This window comes from Ylistrum balloti, unplaced genomic scaffold, assembly GCF_031769215.1.
Source record: "Ylistrum balloti isolate Yb309-2 unplaced genomic scaffold, AGI_CSIRO_Ybal_v1 Utg370032, whole genome shotgun sequence".
Classification (NCBI taxonomy): domain Eukaryota; kingdom Metazoa; phylum Mollusca; class Bivalvia; order Pectinida; family Pectinidae; genus Ylistrum; species Ylistrum balloti.
The window spans coordinates 570,541-584,549 of record NW_026782094.1 but is presented as its reverse complement, the minus strand read 5'-3'; the positions used below and the strand labels follow the sequence as shown (position 1 = coordinate 584,549).

The window sequence follows — 14,009 nt, the reverse complement described above, 5'->3', positions numbered from 1 at the left end:
AAAGATCAGTATTTTCTTTTATTTCAGAATAGCATTCAGGCATATGAATAATTTTCGTCGGAAATGAGAATTGATTAATTTCGGGTGTAGAGTACATATCTAACTCAACTCAAAGTGCAGCTGGATGTTGTGTTATCACTTCGATCAGATCGCTCTAGCTGAAATCGATTTCATTTTCTAATATGTATGCAAATTGATTTTTGATACATTTATTGTTTCTATCAAAACGATGCACATCTGTATTAAGATCACATATCAAATAATTAATATCTTTTAATGAAATATATTCCTCAAACTCCATGTTTCAGGTTCGATTTTGTATTCTTCATAATGTATCATTAAAACTTAATCACAACTCATCCTGCATCGAAAAGGCTTTACATAAAAATATAATATTACCTAGAATTCTCAAGTGTTCGCTGACTGTTTTATTACTATTTCATTGTGCTTAAAACACGGTATTCGATAACTCGCTAGCAACTTATAAATATTCATATTGGCATTAGTAGATGTCTTCAACATACGCTAACAGTCCTCTACCCTTATATATAGCATAAATAGTTATTACACATCAGAATCAAGACAAGACAAGAAACATCGTTGCCAACAGAAAACACACATAAAGAAAGAAACAAACAAATAAATTTTTAAAAAAAATGTTTTTTTTTTAAAACTCCCTACCCAACCAACCTCTATCATATTAAAAGGAACAAACTACACCACATCTGAGCTACAAGCACTTAGTTAAGTGGACTTGCCAGCACGAACCTTGGTATATTTGGAGATGTAATATGTGGTTTTAAACATTTCTAATGCTCATGTTTTAACTAAGTGTTGTCATAGTAACATAGAGATTTAATATCTATATCTGTCTGTCTGTTGGAGATAATCAAATAAATTTAAGAATGAATTGTACTCACCTGTAGCGACTTCTGATGACAAGTCTTGGAGTCAGCGACGTCGCAGTGAACACTAAAATTCAACAGACAGATCTCGCGCAATAGTAGTCGGTTGATAATAAATAATTCACATTATGTTTATAAGTGTGTGTTTGCTGCATTCGACTGTAACCGTTTTTGATATGTATGTAAAACCCAGGTCGTTTACTACAGTCTCTGAATCGCTGAATGCTGCCACAGTGGATAGGTAATACCAATGATAAAATAAGATGAAGCGATAAAAGACTCATACATATAATTTCTGTGTCTTGTCATTCATGTTATATCACAATAAAACATATTCTAACAGTTCAAGTCATGCATTTTATTATCAGATTTTATCTTTTTAGAAATAATTTCACAGAGTTTGATTTCCCAAATGAATTTTTAATTTTATCACCCTGGTTTTTTTATATTATTGGTATGGTTTATTAAACGAAAAAACGACGTTTAATTATATTGTGTCCATTGGGTCTGAAGACAGAATGAATCCAGTGATTATTGCTTGGAAGAAATCATATCGAGTAGTCCTATCAGAAACAAATATATCATATATACGAAACACAAATCTAAAACAGTATATATGAAAAGAGATTATAGGTACGTACTTAAAGGTAATGCGTGTGGAAATTCAACGTGGCAAATAAAACAAAACAAACGATCTTCATAAACCATCCACTTCGAACCGTTGGATCGCAGGATGGCAGCATGGACTGAAGCTTCCAAATCATTGACCGGTTAAAAATATCGTGACTTACAAACTATCATTCCAAGTTTCCGTGTAGTAACCAAATCATTCTAAAAGTCTTTCAGATCACCTTAAAATGAAAAACAACCAATTAAGATAATAAAGCAACTGATTTCCTGATTATAACATTTCCGCTCGGGAATCTTCGACAACTTCCGTAAATGAGTGAAAAATATATCGTACACGTGGTTCTTGTCACTATGAGTTCACCAGGTGTGATGATTTCTTAACTCTTAATAATAAAAAAACCTTCGTAATAAAGGGACAATCAAACGTACAAAAATACCACCAATTGTCAGGTCGCCTTTAACTAATAAAACGACGATGAACATTTAGAAATTAAAGATGTATGTAAGAAGATTGTCTAAAGAATACCTCGAGTACGGTCGTGTATATGAAGAACTGTAAGTGGCTTAAATTACTTCTATATCGAATATTACTTGTCAAGATACGTTCTGAAAAGAGAACTTGACTGTTAACAACAAAATTTTCGATTAGCTCCCTTTGACACATTTCTAAACATCATTAAGGAGACCATATAACATACCCCAACCGTCGACTCTCGAAACACCAATCTCTAGTACAGACTGGCGATGTTAAGTGATGTCCGAAGGGAGGCAACCCTAGGATATCAGAATAGGCTATGCTATGCTTTGCAAAACATATATCGATTAGATACGCCTTCGTTATTTAAAATGTTGTTATTGGCATTTAATTGCATACATGACAAAGGGAATGAGCAGTCAGGTAGAACCTAGTTAGTACTCTCCCACACATAACAACACCATTGTACAAAATAAAATACACTGCTATACAACATAGTTTTTAAATAATAATAATGCAAACACAGGGGACGCAACTTTTAAATGTTGGAATTTGGTTTATTTTTTTTATTTAATCATAATATTTGCATCGTTACTGTGCAAAACTCTTAACGTTTGTAAATCTGGATAATCTCCTCAAAACTCTCCGCAGAACGGGTAATGAAACTCCTGAAACGCGAATTGCACAGGAAATAATGTGACATAAGTGCTATTCGAAGGAGAAAATGTTCAATATTCTAAAACGCCTTCGAAAGCACCGAAGATCTAGATTTCAAATCTTAAATCTATAAAGTATAAGATTTGAAGTTTTGCAAGAATCAAATATCAAATACATTCATTACGAAATGAAGAGTATTTGATCACTGCATCCGCGCAACTGGAAAGAAATTCCATCCATTAATGTCAGCTAATTTGACCTCTTTTGGAACTGACACTCAACCCAGTTTAACTAATTCGTATTATCTGAAATAGAAGTTAAACATAATATCAACAAAGATTCTAAGACACAATAGTAAATATTTCTTATCCTCAGTGAAGTAAAACGTTTTCGTTCATACACCTTAAGACCTTTCCATCAAAGAAAATCATAAACCATGAATTTCAGTCAGCTTGACATGATTTTGACTACTTTATCACACACCGGAGTTTTAGCTTTGATCATACTGCCATTTGCTATTCATATGTAAAACCAATCCATGCAAATTCAAAAACCAAAACATGTAAATATAAAACCAATACCTAAGAATTCAACACACTATATCCAAAAGTGTTAACTCCATTCATTAACAATATGTGTTGTAGAATACTGTATTTGTGGCCTTCTGAGACTAGACATATCGTTACACTGTGTGTGCATTCAGTCATAAGTTATTCCTAATATATGCTTAATCATCCCCCTCATTTATAAACTTATCTAACACGTCTAAAAATAAACATAAAATCGTCTGATTAAAGTTTGATTAGCTGAAAGTAACAATTAAGTATTTTCCATAACAAAAACAGCGAACCAAGAATATTGGGTACAACTGGTCTAGCTGACATAGCGCCTTGGGATAAATGTTACCGACTCCGTCAAAGTTAACCATACATCATATAGTTATACACACAAAATCACGCTGTCGTGACATGAATGTTCACCTGATTGTCTTAGCTGAATCTCGAACTCACAGCTAGTGAGAACATTTTTCATGACGTTTCGATAACTACACTGTTATCTTCATCAATGTCTGACGAACATTATGCTATCTTCTAATTAAAGGGCATACTTAATTTTCCCAATCAATTATTTGATTTTTTCTGTGGGATGATCTGTAAGTGCAGATTAGTTGATCTAGAACTAAGATTGCTTTCGCCCTAACATGATGATTTTTTCTGTTCTTGAGATTCCAAGTATTTCTGGTATGCATTAGGCTGGACACCGAATCTCCTATCTCTGATAAGCTATGTGTCCCGGTTCCTATATGTGCATGTATACACAATCTCCTTTGTTCACTTAGGATGTTTTATCCTTAGGTTTGATAAGTCTTGGTAGGTTTTTATAGCTGTTGTAATACCATGACCACGGAAACCTTTAATGGTTTATGACAGGCTTTTGATGTAAAGGATGACTGCTTGTCATATTGTTCTTTTTCTTGGTTTATCGTCTCTTGGTATTTTCTTAGCTTTTTCACAAATACCTTGTTAATTCTCTGGCATAGACCAATCAGGATATCCACATGATTTCATGGTGCTATGGATATAATTTTGTTCTTTCTTCTTCTCTTTTTTTGTGACAATAGTTTTCCATCTGTTGAGCAAAGTTCGTACAATGCACAATTGCTGGTATGGGGGTCGATGCGATCGGAATGTGAGGTATTGGTACGTATGTGGTTTTCCCTATTGACAAATACTTTGATAGAACCGTCAATTTATCGTATAGTTCGCGGGATTTATATTTCGCGATTGTTCCTTTGTGAGCTAGTTTACGAAAATTAATTTCCGCGCTTTTCTGTGCATTGGTATTCATGCACACAGGCATATAACATATATTTCCTTATATTTTGATTCACTGCTAGGTTTTTTAATTTATCCTCCAGGTTGGTTGGAAGCTGTTTATGTTAGTTTCGTTGTAGGAAAAGGTTGTTATTTGAAGACAAGACGCTATCACTATATCTGACAGTAAGATTAAATGACTTTGTGACCTATTCTTATCAATAATGCCTCAAATGAAAACAAAAACAGCTCAGCCAACAGATGGGCACAGATAAACAAAGTCTTCGTGTTATCAGTGTCTATATCAACAAGGTTTGTTTGTATTTAAAAATTAATCTTGGTGTGCTGGTGACCATATTTGCATGGCACTAATTTTTCTTTTGTTCCAATTTTCAGTTATTTTCATGTTGTTTTCCTTTTCTTTTAAGTTTGGTATGAAGCTGTAACTTTATAAATTATCAATCTGTTAAACCTTAAAGACAATCTTTTGTAAATTTATCCATCTTTTGTATTGATCAATAGAACAGTGCGTCTTCTAATTTTTATTTCATAATAATATGTTATATATATAAGTGGCATAAGTCAACCATGACAGAGAGAAAACTTTGATTTCTACTGTGTATTTTGTAAACGAGTAATGATTAATAAGATTAAAGATAAGTAATTTATTATATGAGACACACATAGAATATGGAATGAGAAAGTTCATAAGAAATGAGCATTGTAAAATTACTTATTGGAGTTTTTGTTTGGTTTTGTGTCTAAAGCGATATAGTTGATAATGCCTTTCGTATCTACCCATCAGAATGGGACATGCCAGACTAATCTACATCAGCTGCTTATCTCGATATTTTCCAACAAGTAAACTTGTATGGACAGTTATTCGCCTAGCTGTATGGTAAGCATGTGATTTCAAGTTCCCTTTTGTGAATCCGTATGGGTATATGTAGCATGTCCCTGCCTTCCTGACCTTTAGTGTTTACATGTCACAGCTGATTAGTTGTTCTAGGACCTGTTCCAAAAATCACGACGAATTTTTTGCAAGACATCGTCAACTTAAATAAAACTACAAAATGGTCCGAAATCTGAAGATTAGAAGTGTTCTACAGTAGTCATAATGCTCTCATCAAGAAATGTTCTATTCCTTTGTGCGATAGGAAGCTGGATACATTTAATGCTCATTGCTTTACCGTATGGTTCCGTTCTCATTTCTCTCAATGTTTCACGTTACGTAACTTATTTAAGACTGGCCATAGTTAACGTGACGGTTGTCTTCAATATTGTAAATATCATGTAAATATTTTCTTTTGTTCTTATTTTGTTGTGTTCTCATAAAATGCTTGTTTCAATGAAGATAAAATTGATGTAAATATCGCTCTTACGCTGGTTTCACATACAAACATACTTTTTACACATTAAGTGGGAAAAAGACTTATATATATATTTTGTGTTAAAGCTATTATATATACTCATGCCCCATTCCATTAAAATATTTGCTTCTCTTTCCAGCAGGTCACGTTGCACGCAAATCCATCCTATTGTCGTTTTTGGTCTTCAGTGGAACGTTCGCCTTTGATGAAGGTTTGGGATTATGCCCATTAAAACAGTAATTACCGCTAACTGATGGCTGTCTCAGCATTAGGGTAGTACAATGTTCGCCCGTTGTCAGTATGATATGGTCGAATGGAGTGTCCTGCTTGGAACTAGAAGGTCGATTCCATTTACTAACTATAGCATGAACATTTACGAGCATATTGGAGCCTTCTACAAACACGCACTTAATCAAACACTGACCTCTCATTAATAGGGAGTTGTCCATTGTGTTTAGATGACCATAGCTTTTGAAAGGACGTTCAAAATGTATCACCAAACCCAGAGGACATCTATCATTGATCATACAGGCTGTGGCGAGCGCTTTGGACCCTTAAAGACAACAAATCGAAAAACCCTGAAGCTCGATTACAGTATCGTGAGTGATAAAAACGTGTCGTGCTTTATAAATGATACCTCAATTTGCCAGTGGCTTTCACATGTCACAGTAATTCATTTAAATCCATATGTTTCATAGTGATAACTCAACTAAATAAACACAAATGACAAATGGTTTGTTTTCACTCTCGTTTAATGCAATATACAGTGAATAATGTAACACGTACGCCAGCGGTTTCTTACGATTCGATCGTGACGGCAGATTTCCATTAATCTTATACATAAGGTGATACATATATCTGAATATTTACGTTTCATGGATCGCATGACTGCTACTGCATGTTTTAGTATATCTAAATGTGGACAAAGAGAACCTAGTAACATTAGGTTGTTAATGATAGTATTTAGCAACCTTTGCTCCAGGGAAGTCTTTTCAAATAGAAAATAAATTGTGCATTATGATTAATTTTGCTGACTGTCAATACCATGTGGTATCAACGGACATATTCCGGTCGAACATGACAACACAATAGTTAATGATCTTATAATTATTACGAGAAGATCGATTCAAAATAAAACAAAAATAAAAACCGTGCCTGATTTATTGTTATTTAAGACTGACTGTCACATGTAATACATCAAAAATCTAGGGGGAAAAAACTTGCTTCAAAATATTTTGTGCGTGAAGGACCAAACAAATAGAACGATGAACTTACGTTTGGTAGGAGTGACGTTATTGCTTATCAACTTTACTCTGGGGATCCAAGGAAAGGATACACCAAAGCAGGCTCGCAAATCAGGTTTGTACTCTTTATCACAAAAATAACATAGTTTTATAGTATATGTGTGAACCTTTTCAGCATTTCTTCTCAAATTTTAATGTTAACATATATTACGATTTCGTGTCCTGAATTAATGAAAACTTCGGGGTTTTGTCGTGTAATGTTCGTATACGGCCAGAAATATTCAGATTTTAAACAAATAAATAATATCTTGATGTTTCTTAATGAACAAAATAAACAACAACAAAAAAAGTCATGGATTCTGTATGATTTGAAATTATTTCATGTGCGATCGACCGTACTGATTCGGTTTGTATGAAATTTTGGTTGACAATTTCACGTCAGGTCTGGTAATTTTTTTCATTTTTCTGTTTTTTCTTCTAGAATAACTGTTTTCTTTCTAAAACATTGCTTACACATAAACATTTTTTAAACTTGCCTGCATAAGAAAGTAAAAACATTGATATATGTCAACTATGCTCTCAGCTGGAATGTCAGCATATGTTTACCATCCACTTTGTTTTTTTATTAGATAATCCAGAAGGATAACACTTTAAAATAGTCCTTGGATGGTTTCATTCATAAACGCCATCAGAGTACGGCAGCTGCATGAAAGTAAAAAAGAAATCACGCCGTTTTTATTATATTATTGTTTGTTATCATTTTGCATTTATGTGTGCATATATACATTTCGAGACCTTACGTTGGTATCGTAATTGGAAATGCACTTGTTGTCTTCTTTCAGTTCACCGAGATATTTTGTAGATATCTAAGTATAATTCAAAATTCTGGTCGTTCGCCGAAACTGGTGTTCTCTTATACGGATTAGAGTGGCGTTACATAACACAACGTGGATATTGTAGTGGTCGGTCATAGAGGGGAGAAAGATAAATTCGGTTGATATAGAACCGTTAACTTACACACGATGTTAGCTCAAAATTCAAAGAGGTGCCGTAAAAACATGACATACTTGTAATTAAGGAAACGTGAATGATGCACAAATCTATTCTTTTATCACAGGGAGGATATGGGGTAAGTGGTTAAGGTGCAATGTGTCCTGTGGAAAAGGTTGGCAATCTCGTGTATGTCTGAAGACCCACGCAGAATGTAACGGTCACATGACAGAAAGGAGGATTTGCAACATGAAGCCTTGTCCAGAACCAGGTAGGATGTTCCCTTGTTTGCGTGGTGCCTCCGTTAGTGATTATCTTGTTATCACTTTCTTGGATTGACCAAGTTTTTTTATTCACCCAGAAAACCTGGTCTTAATCTCCTGCTACCTTGTCAGAAATCAGCATGTATATCAATCTTTTGCTTATATTTTGCCTGATTTTCATCGAATTGTATACGATATTGTAAAGAAAGTTGCTCCTGTGTTTTTCATATTATTTCGAAATTATAAAATCTCTGAATTAAACACAAGAGAATAATCAAATAGAATGTAATTATTTAACAAAAAGATATGTACATTGTAAGAAACTGTTATAAACGATGATCGTTTTAAAAATGTTTTTATACAGAATTATTTTGATAAGATCTGACACACCACTGCAGTCAGTGGATTAAAAATATATACAAATTGTTGTTGGACGAAAGACGTCCAATCGTTCTTGTTTTAAATACAATATTATTTTGATGTTATTTCTGGAGAGTGGGGAATGTGTTTACCTGTAGAAGTGAAGCGTTCGATGCAGTTGTTTTTCTATTTCGTATTGTACCCTGATTATAAAGGAGGTATAGATACACGGATGTTACACTATATAAAATAGATATATGCTTCAACAAACATTCTAGAATTAATCTAATGAACAAAAATGACCACAAAAGCAATTAATATTCAAGAACCTGGTCGCGTGCGTTGGTTGACAACCCCTTTGCTCCAGCATGCTTCCTAAACAATGTTTCTATACACTTATATGAAGGCCTGCTTTAATAAAATGTCAACTTGCAAAAGACACCGGGTTTAACCACCAGATTTTAAATTGTGTGTTAACACAGGATAGAAATTTATCAATCAGAATATGTGCTGGAATAAATTACCTTATTTGTTTACAAGGAAATAAAACTGGTAGTATTATTAAACCATCCGAAAAAGACACACCACTGTGATAAATGAATTATGTTGTCGGGTTTGCTACTATTCCACTGGCATCTTTAAAAAAATTCCAAGACATAAAAAAATCAGAGAAAATCTTATCAGAAACAGAACTTGACAATTTTCAAAAAGAACATAACAACACTCTCTCTTTTCTAAATGGTGGAATTTATGAGCTGAACTCATTTTGTGGCTGTAAAACTGTACGTTGGGCAGATGCAGCAGTCAAGATTCACAAAAAACGACGTGGACGACGCAGGATCCATACATATATATTGCCATATCATTTTGATGTATTGTATGATGGTCTCCTTGCTGTGTCGGAAGTGAAACATCAATGGTTTCATGAGAATTTCGATAGCTTACCGGATTGTAAAACTTCTAGGAAAAGGAAACTAAGTGAATGACTTTTGATTGGGTGTGGTAGGTGCTTAAATTGCCTAGACCCCCATCCCCTTCCGTATAACTTGTGAATTTAATTGACTATAGTTTGGTTGTGGTTGGTGACTAGAATCGCCTATACCCCTAATATAGAACACTTTATAGTTCATAATTTGAAGTAGTGGAGGTTGAACCATGGCTTCAGCAGAAGATTTTACCAGCTTCAGTAACTGGTTTTCAAATGAAAGGGACAAAATGACTAACTTCAACAAGCCAGTTGGGACTGCAACAGCGCCCTCTATGCAGACTTTGTTAATGGAAACTGGTAAAACTCTAGACACTGGGGCTAGACCTTGAGCAGGGTAAATCTCAGTTACGCCTGTCTAGGAAGAGAGCGCGAAACCACAGATCTAAAAGTAAAGACAGATATAGGTCATATAGTCGTCACAGAAGTATATATATATCATCATCATCTGATTCAGATTCTGATAGCGACAGCAGCTCTGATTACCACCGAGGTAGGCATAGTTCGAAGCGGTCACGGAGGAGGAGTCCAGTACCTCCTAGAGCTCAAACATTTACTGGTACGGGTGAGAGCGATTGGGATTGTTTCCTTTATTAGCATGAGAGGCAAGATAAAAGGTACGGGTGGTACAGGAAGCAGTTGATAGACTGCCTAAGGGACAATGCATTTGAATTCGCGAGGGAGCTAAAGCATGACAGTTATGACCAGCTTTTGTAAAAAAAAAACTCTCAAAGCGGTTCAGTAAGAAGGAAGCCCCTACCTCAGGGCGAAGACAGCTACAATTCTTGGGACAGAAAGAGACTGAATCTCTTGCTGAGCTCTCGCAAAGGGAACATTTCCTTGCTATGGATGGGCTACCAGGAGCCGACAAAAGGACCATTGATCAGATAGCGGTAGAGGTATACCTGAGGGCTTGTTGGGATAAGGAAGCTGCAAATACAGCTATGAACAAGAACCCTAAATCGATTTACAAAGCTCTACAGTACGTTAAAGAAGCTGTACACAATAGGAAGCTGTTATTTGGATCTAGGCCTTCTTATGGAGCTCAAAAAATTAGCTTTGCAGATATGGATGCATGTTTTGACAGTGATGAATGTCCTCCAAAAGTTCAGCAGGTACAGAGTAAAAAACCAACAACAGAGTTGTCAGAACTGACGTCAGTGTTGAAAGACCTGACCATAAAACTAAATTCCTACAATTTGGGTACAGGAGGAATAAGGAGAGATAATCAATCTAAAAGCAGTTTGTGCTACCACCGAATTCCGTGACCAGAACTAATGTTTCTTTAGCATCACCAATGACCGGTAGACTGTTTGTTGTTCAGCCGAGCAAGCAGAATACATTTCTGATGTCTTCTGGTGTACATCTAGGAGGCAGTAGCGAGACTGTTGCAGTGACCTACATAGATGACTCTGATTGTCCTGTTGTAATAAAATCTGGACAAAGGGTAGGTCAAGTCACAGAAGCAGAGCAAGTCAATGAAGCGGAATCGGAGGAATCTAAATTAGATGCTCACTTTGGACTTAATCAGGTACATATTAAGTCTCTCAATATCCCTACACACCTACAGGAACTTTACCAACGTTCCAGCATTGGTTTAAGCGACGAGGAGTCTGAAAAGCTCAAGCAATTTCTTATCGAGTTTAGTGACATTTTCTTGACACATGATCTAGACATCGGATGTTTGAAAGGAGTGGAGAACCGGATAGATACAGGACAAGAAGCCCCTGTTAAACACAAAATGCGTCGAACACCATTCGGTTTTGAGAAAGAGGAGGAAAAACATCTAGATTAACTCCTGGATGCTGGGATCATACGGCCATCCTCTTTTGAATGAATGTCTGCCCCTGTCTTGGTAAGGAAGAAGGATGGGTCTGTACGATGGTGTGTTGATTATCGTAGTTAGAACCAGAAAACTGTGAAAGATACTAGCCCACTGATATAGCAGATTGTCTCGATACTCTTGCAGGGTCCAAATATTTCAGTACACTATATATGGCTTCGGGCTACTACCAAATACCAATTGTATAGGAAGACAAAAAGAAGGCTGCTTTTGTGACAAAACATGGCCTATTCAAACACAATAAAATGGCATTTGGGTTGTGTAATGCCACATCTACCTTTCAGCGGGCAATTCAGCTAGTCCTTAGGGGAATGCTATGGAAACCACCGACAGTGACGCGGACACCAGCCTTGACCAGTATGATGCTGATGGGAAGGATGACAGCCCTACCAGAGTGACTAGATCTGGGCGTCGAGTGAAAATAGCTTCATACATGACCGGCTATGCAATTTAGTTATATTCGCGTCCTGGGACGGTCCCTTTTACTTCGAGAACTATGGTTAAAATTATATTTGCAAGTAGCTAACTGTTCATTTATGTGGTTTCCTTTGAAACATGATAACTTTGCGTAGGCAACTTCTTTCTTTTCCATGGTACTTTATTTTGTTATTTATTGTTCGATCTAATAAAACGGGGAGGAATGTTGGGATTATCGGGCAGAGTTACTGCCCCTAATTGTGACTCGATTACTTGGAGAGGTACGTTCGTCCTCTTTTGACCAAAGCCAGCGAACGATACAGATGTGAAATCTATTAAGCAACAAACTTGTGTGTCAAATCTGAGCATTTGGCCAATGTTCCGGGTGTTCGTGAACGGTAGTTTGGTAACAGTGATCTTTGTAACCCTCATGTTTGTTTATATGTATTTTATGTAAATAAATCTGTTTGAACTCTAACAATATATGAAAAAAAGTGTGACGTCAGTCCATACCAACCGATCAATGACGTGGCACATGACTTAAATGAAAGTGGCGCTTATTCAACAGACAATTACTTGTCAAGCATTGTGATGTAATTAGTGTCAGCAGAAATGTGGGAACATGTCCTCATATTTGTTACAGATCAGGACTTGAATGCACAATTTTGAATTAACATAAGACATAATGTTAAATATCTGGTAACAAACCTGCTAACTTTTTAGGATACACAGAGATTGAACTTCTTGCAACTGCCTGTTTATCTTTGAGAAGAAAAGTCCAATCAAAACCCACTCATAAGATAATCTACCTTAGCTTGAATCATTCATTTAAGATTTATCGGCATTATGTAATCCACTGACACCATATAAATCCGTCGATACCATACAATTAACCGTACCCAATACGAACATGATACTGTAAACTCCAGATTTAAAAAACCGTTGAGGATAAAGAAAACGAATAACAGTTAACAATTAAACGAAAATTATTCATTCAACATAAACGGAAATAATTAACTGAACAATTCATAAATCCTACACGTTTTATTATGAACCATCAATACAATGAGTGGTAGAAAAATATGGAAGGGTTTTCCTCATAATTATATTCTAGTTCTTTCAATTAATATTTGATTAACTTTACTATTTTTTCAGTTTCTGTTTCAAATCAAAAATTAAGAAATTCGAAGATAAAAGACAAAAAAGAAATAGAATCACGGCGGCAAATACAATTCATTAAAAATGGATCCATTATTTTTTTTATCAGATTTTTTTTTTAAAAATGTTGTTTACTCTTCAGTGTTAGATACAACCATCAAAACCGATCATTAACTACAACCTGATTTATCCAAACTTTCGTTGTTGCAAATAACTCTATATGATTTATAATTCAAGGTTCGAAATGCATTGTTACTATTTATAGACCATTAACCTGTTGTATGACATCATGTCCTTACCTATATAAATCATACTTTACAAAAGTTTAACGCTGTAACGAACGCTTTTGCTTCTTCATACTATGGAACAATATTTGGTATAACAGGTGCCAAATTTATAATTACACGCAATACTGAGTCTCATTTTACCCTACATCGAAATGAAGTTGCCTGTCCTGTACATTTTGTGTATATCTTCATGCTACTTTATATCCTTATTCCAGATGAAGGCAAATGGTCCCAGTGGCAGCCTTATTCGCATTGTCAGAGGGTATCAGAAACGGACGAATGTATGGGTATACAACAAAGTATACGGACTTGTAATTCCCCTAGTCCACAACCCGGAGGGAAGTACTGTACTGGATGTGCCTCTCGTGTCAAACCCTGCTCGTTATGCTAGTGTTCAACACAGATAAGCAGTTCATAAAAAAAGATCACTAATCGAGCAGGATTAATTTATCGCTGTTTGTTGATCTGATTATACTCTATAAAGCAGAACGTGAATTGTGAATATTAGGTCACATAACTGTCAAAGATATCAATTTATATAACTGAATAATTACTTTATTTGTGAATCATAAAAAATCAGTTCTTTAATAAATATTCATCAACATAAATCA

General features: G+C 35.3%; 1 protein-coding gene across 1 annotated transcript; it reads left to right on the top strand.

Annotated features, from left to right (window-relative positions):
* Positions 1 to 7,116: 7,116 nt before the first annotated feature.
* LOC132548900 (thrombospondin-2-like) lies at positions 7,117 to 13,789 on the top strand. The gene is made up of 3 exons (XM_060212799.1): positions 7,117 to 7,210; positions 8,213 to 8,356; positions 13,614 to 13,789. Exons 1-3 carry the CDS (start codon positions 7,117 to 7,119, stop codon positions 13,787 to 13,789), a joined length of 414 nt encoding a protein of 137 aa, XP_060068782.1.
* The last annotated feature ends 220 nt before the right edge of the window (positions 13,790 to 14,009 follow it).

Excerpts from the sequence above, each read along its gene's own strand:
- LOC132548900 (XM_060212799.1), top strand. The coding sequence starts at position 7,117 with ATGAACTTACGTTTGGTAGGAGTGACGTTATTGCTTATCAACTTTACT. Across the intron at positions 7,211-8,212 it reads AAAGCAGGCTCGCAAATCAG|GGAGGATATGGGGTAAGTGG; the intron begins GTTTGTACTCTT and ends CTTTTATCACAG. Across the intron at positions 8,357-13,613 it reads GAAGCCTTGTCCAGAACCAG|ATGAAGGCAAATGGTCCCAG; the intron begins GTAGGATGTTCC and ends TCCTTATTCCAG.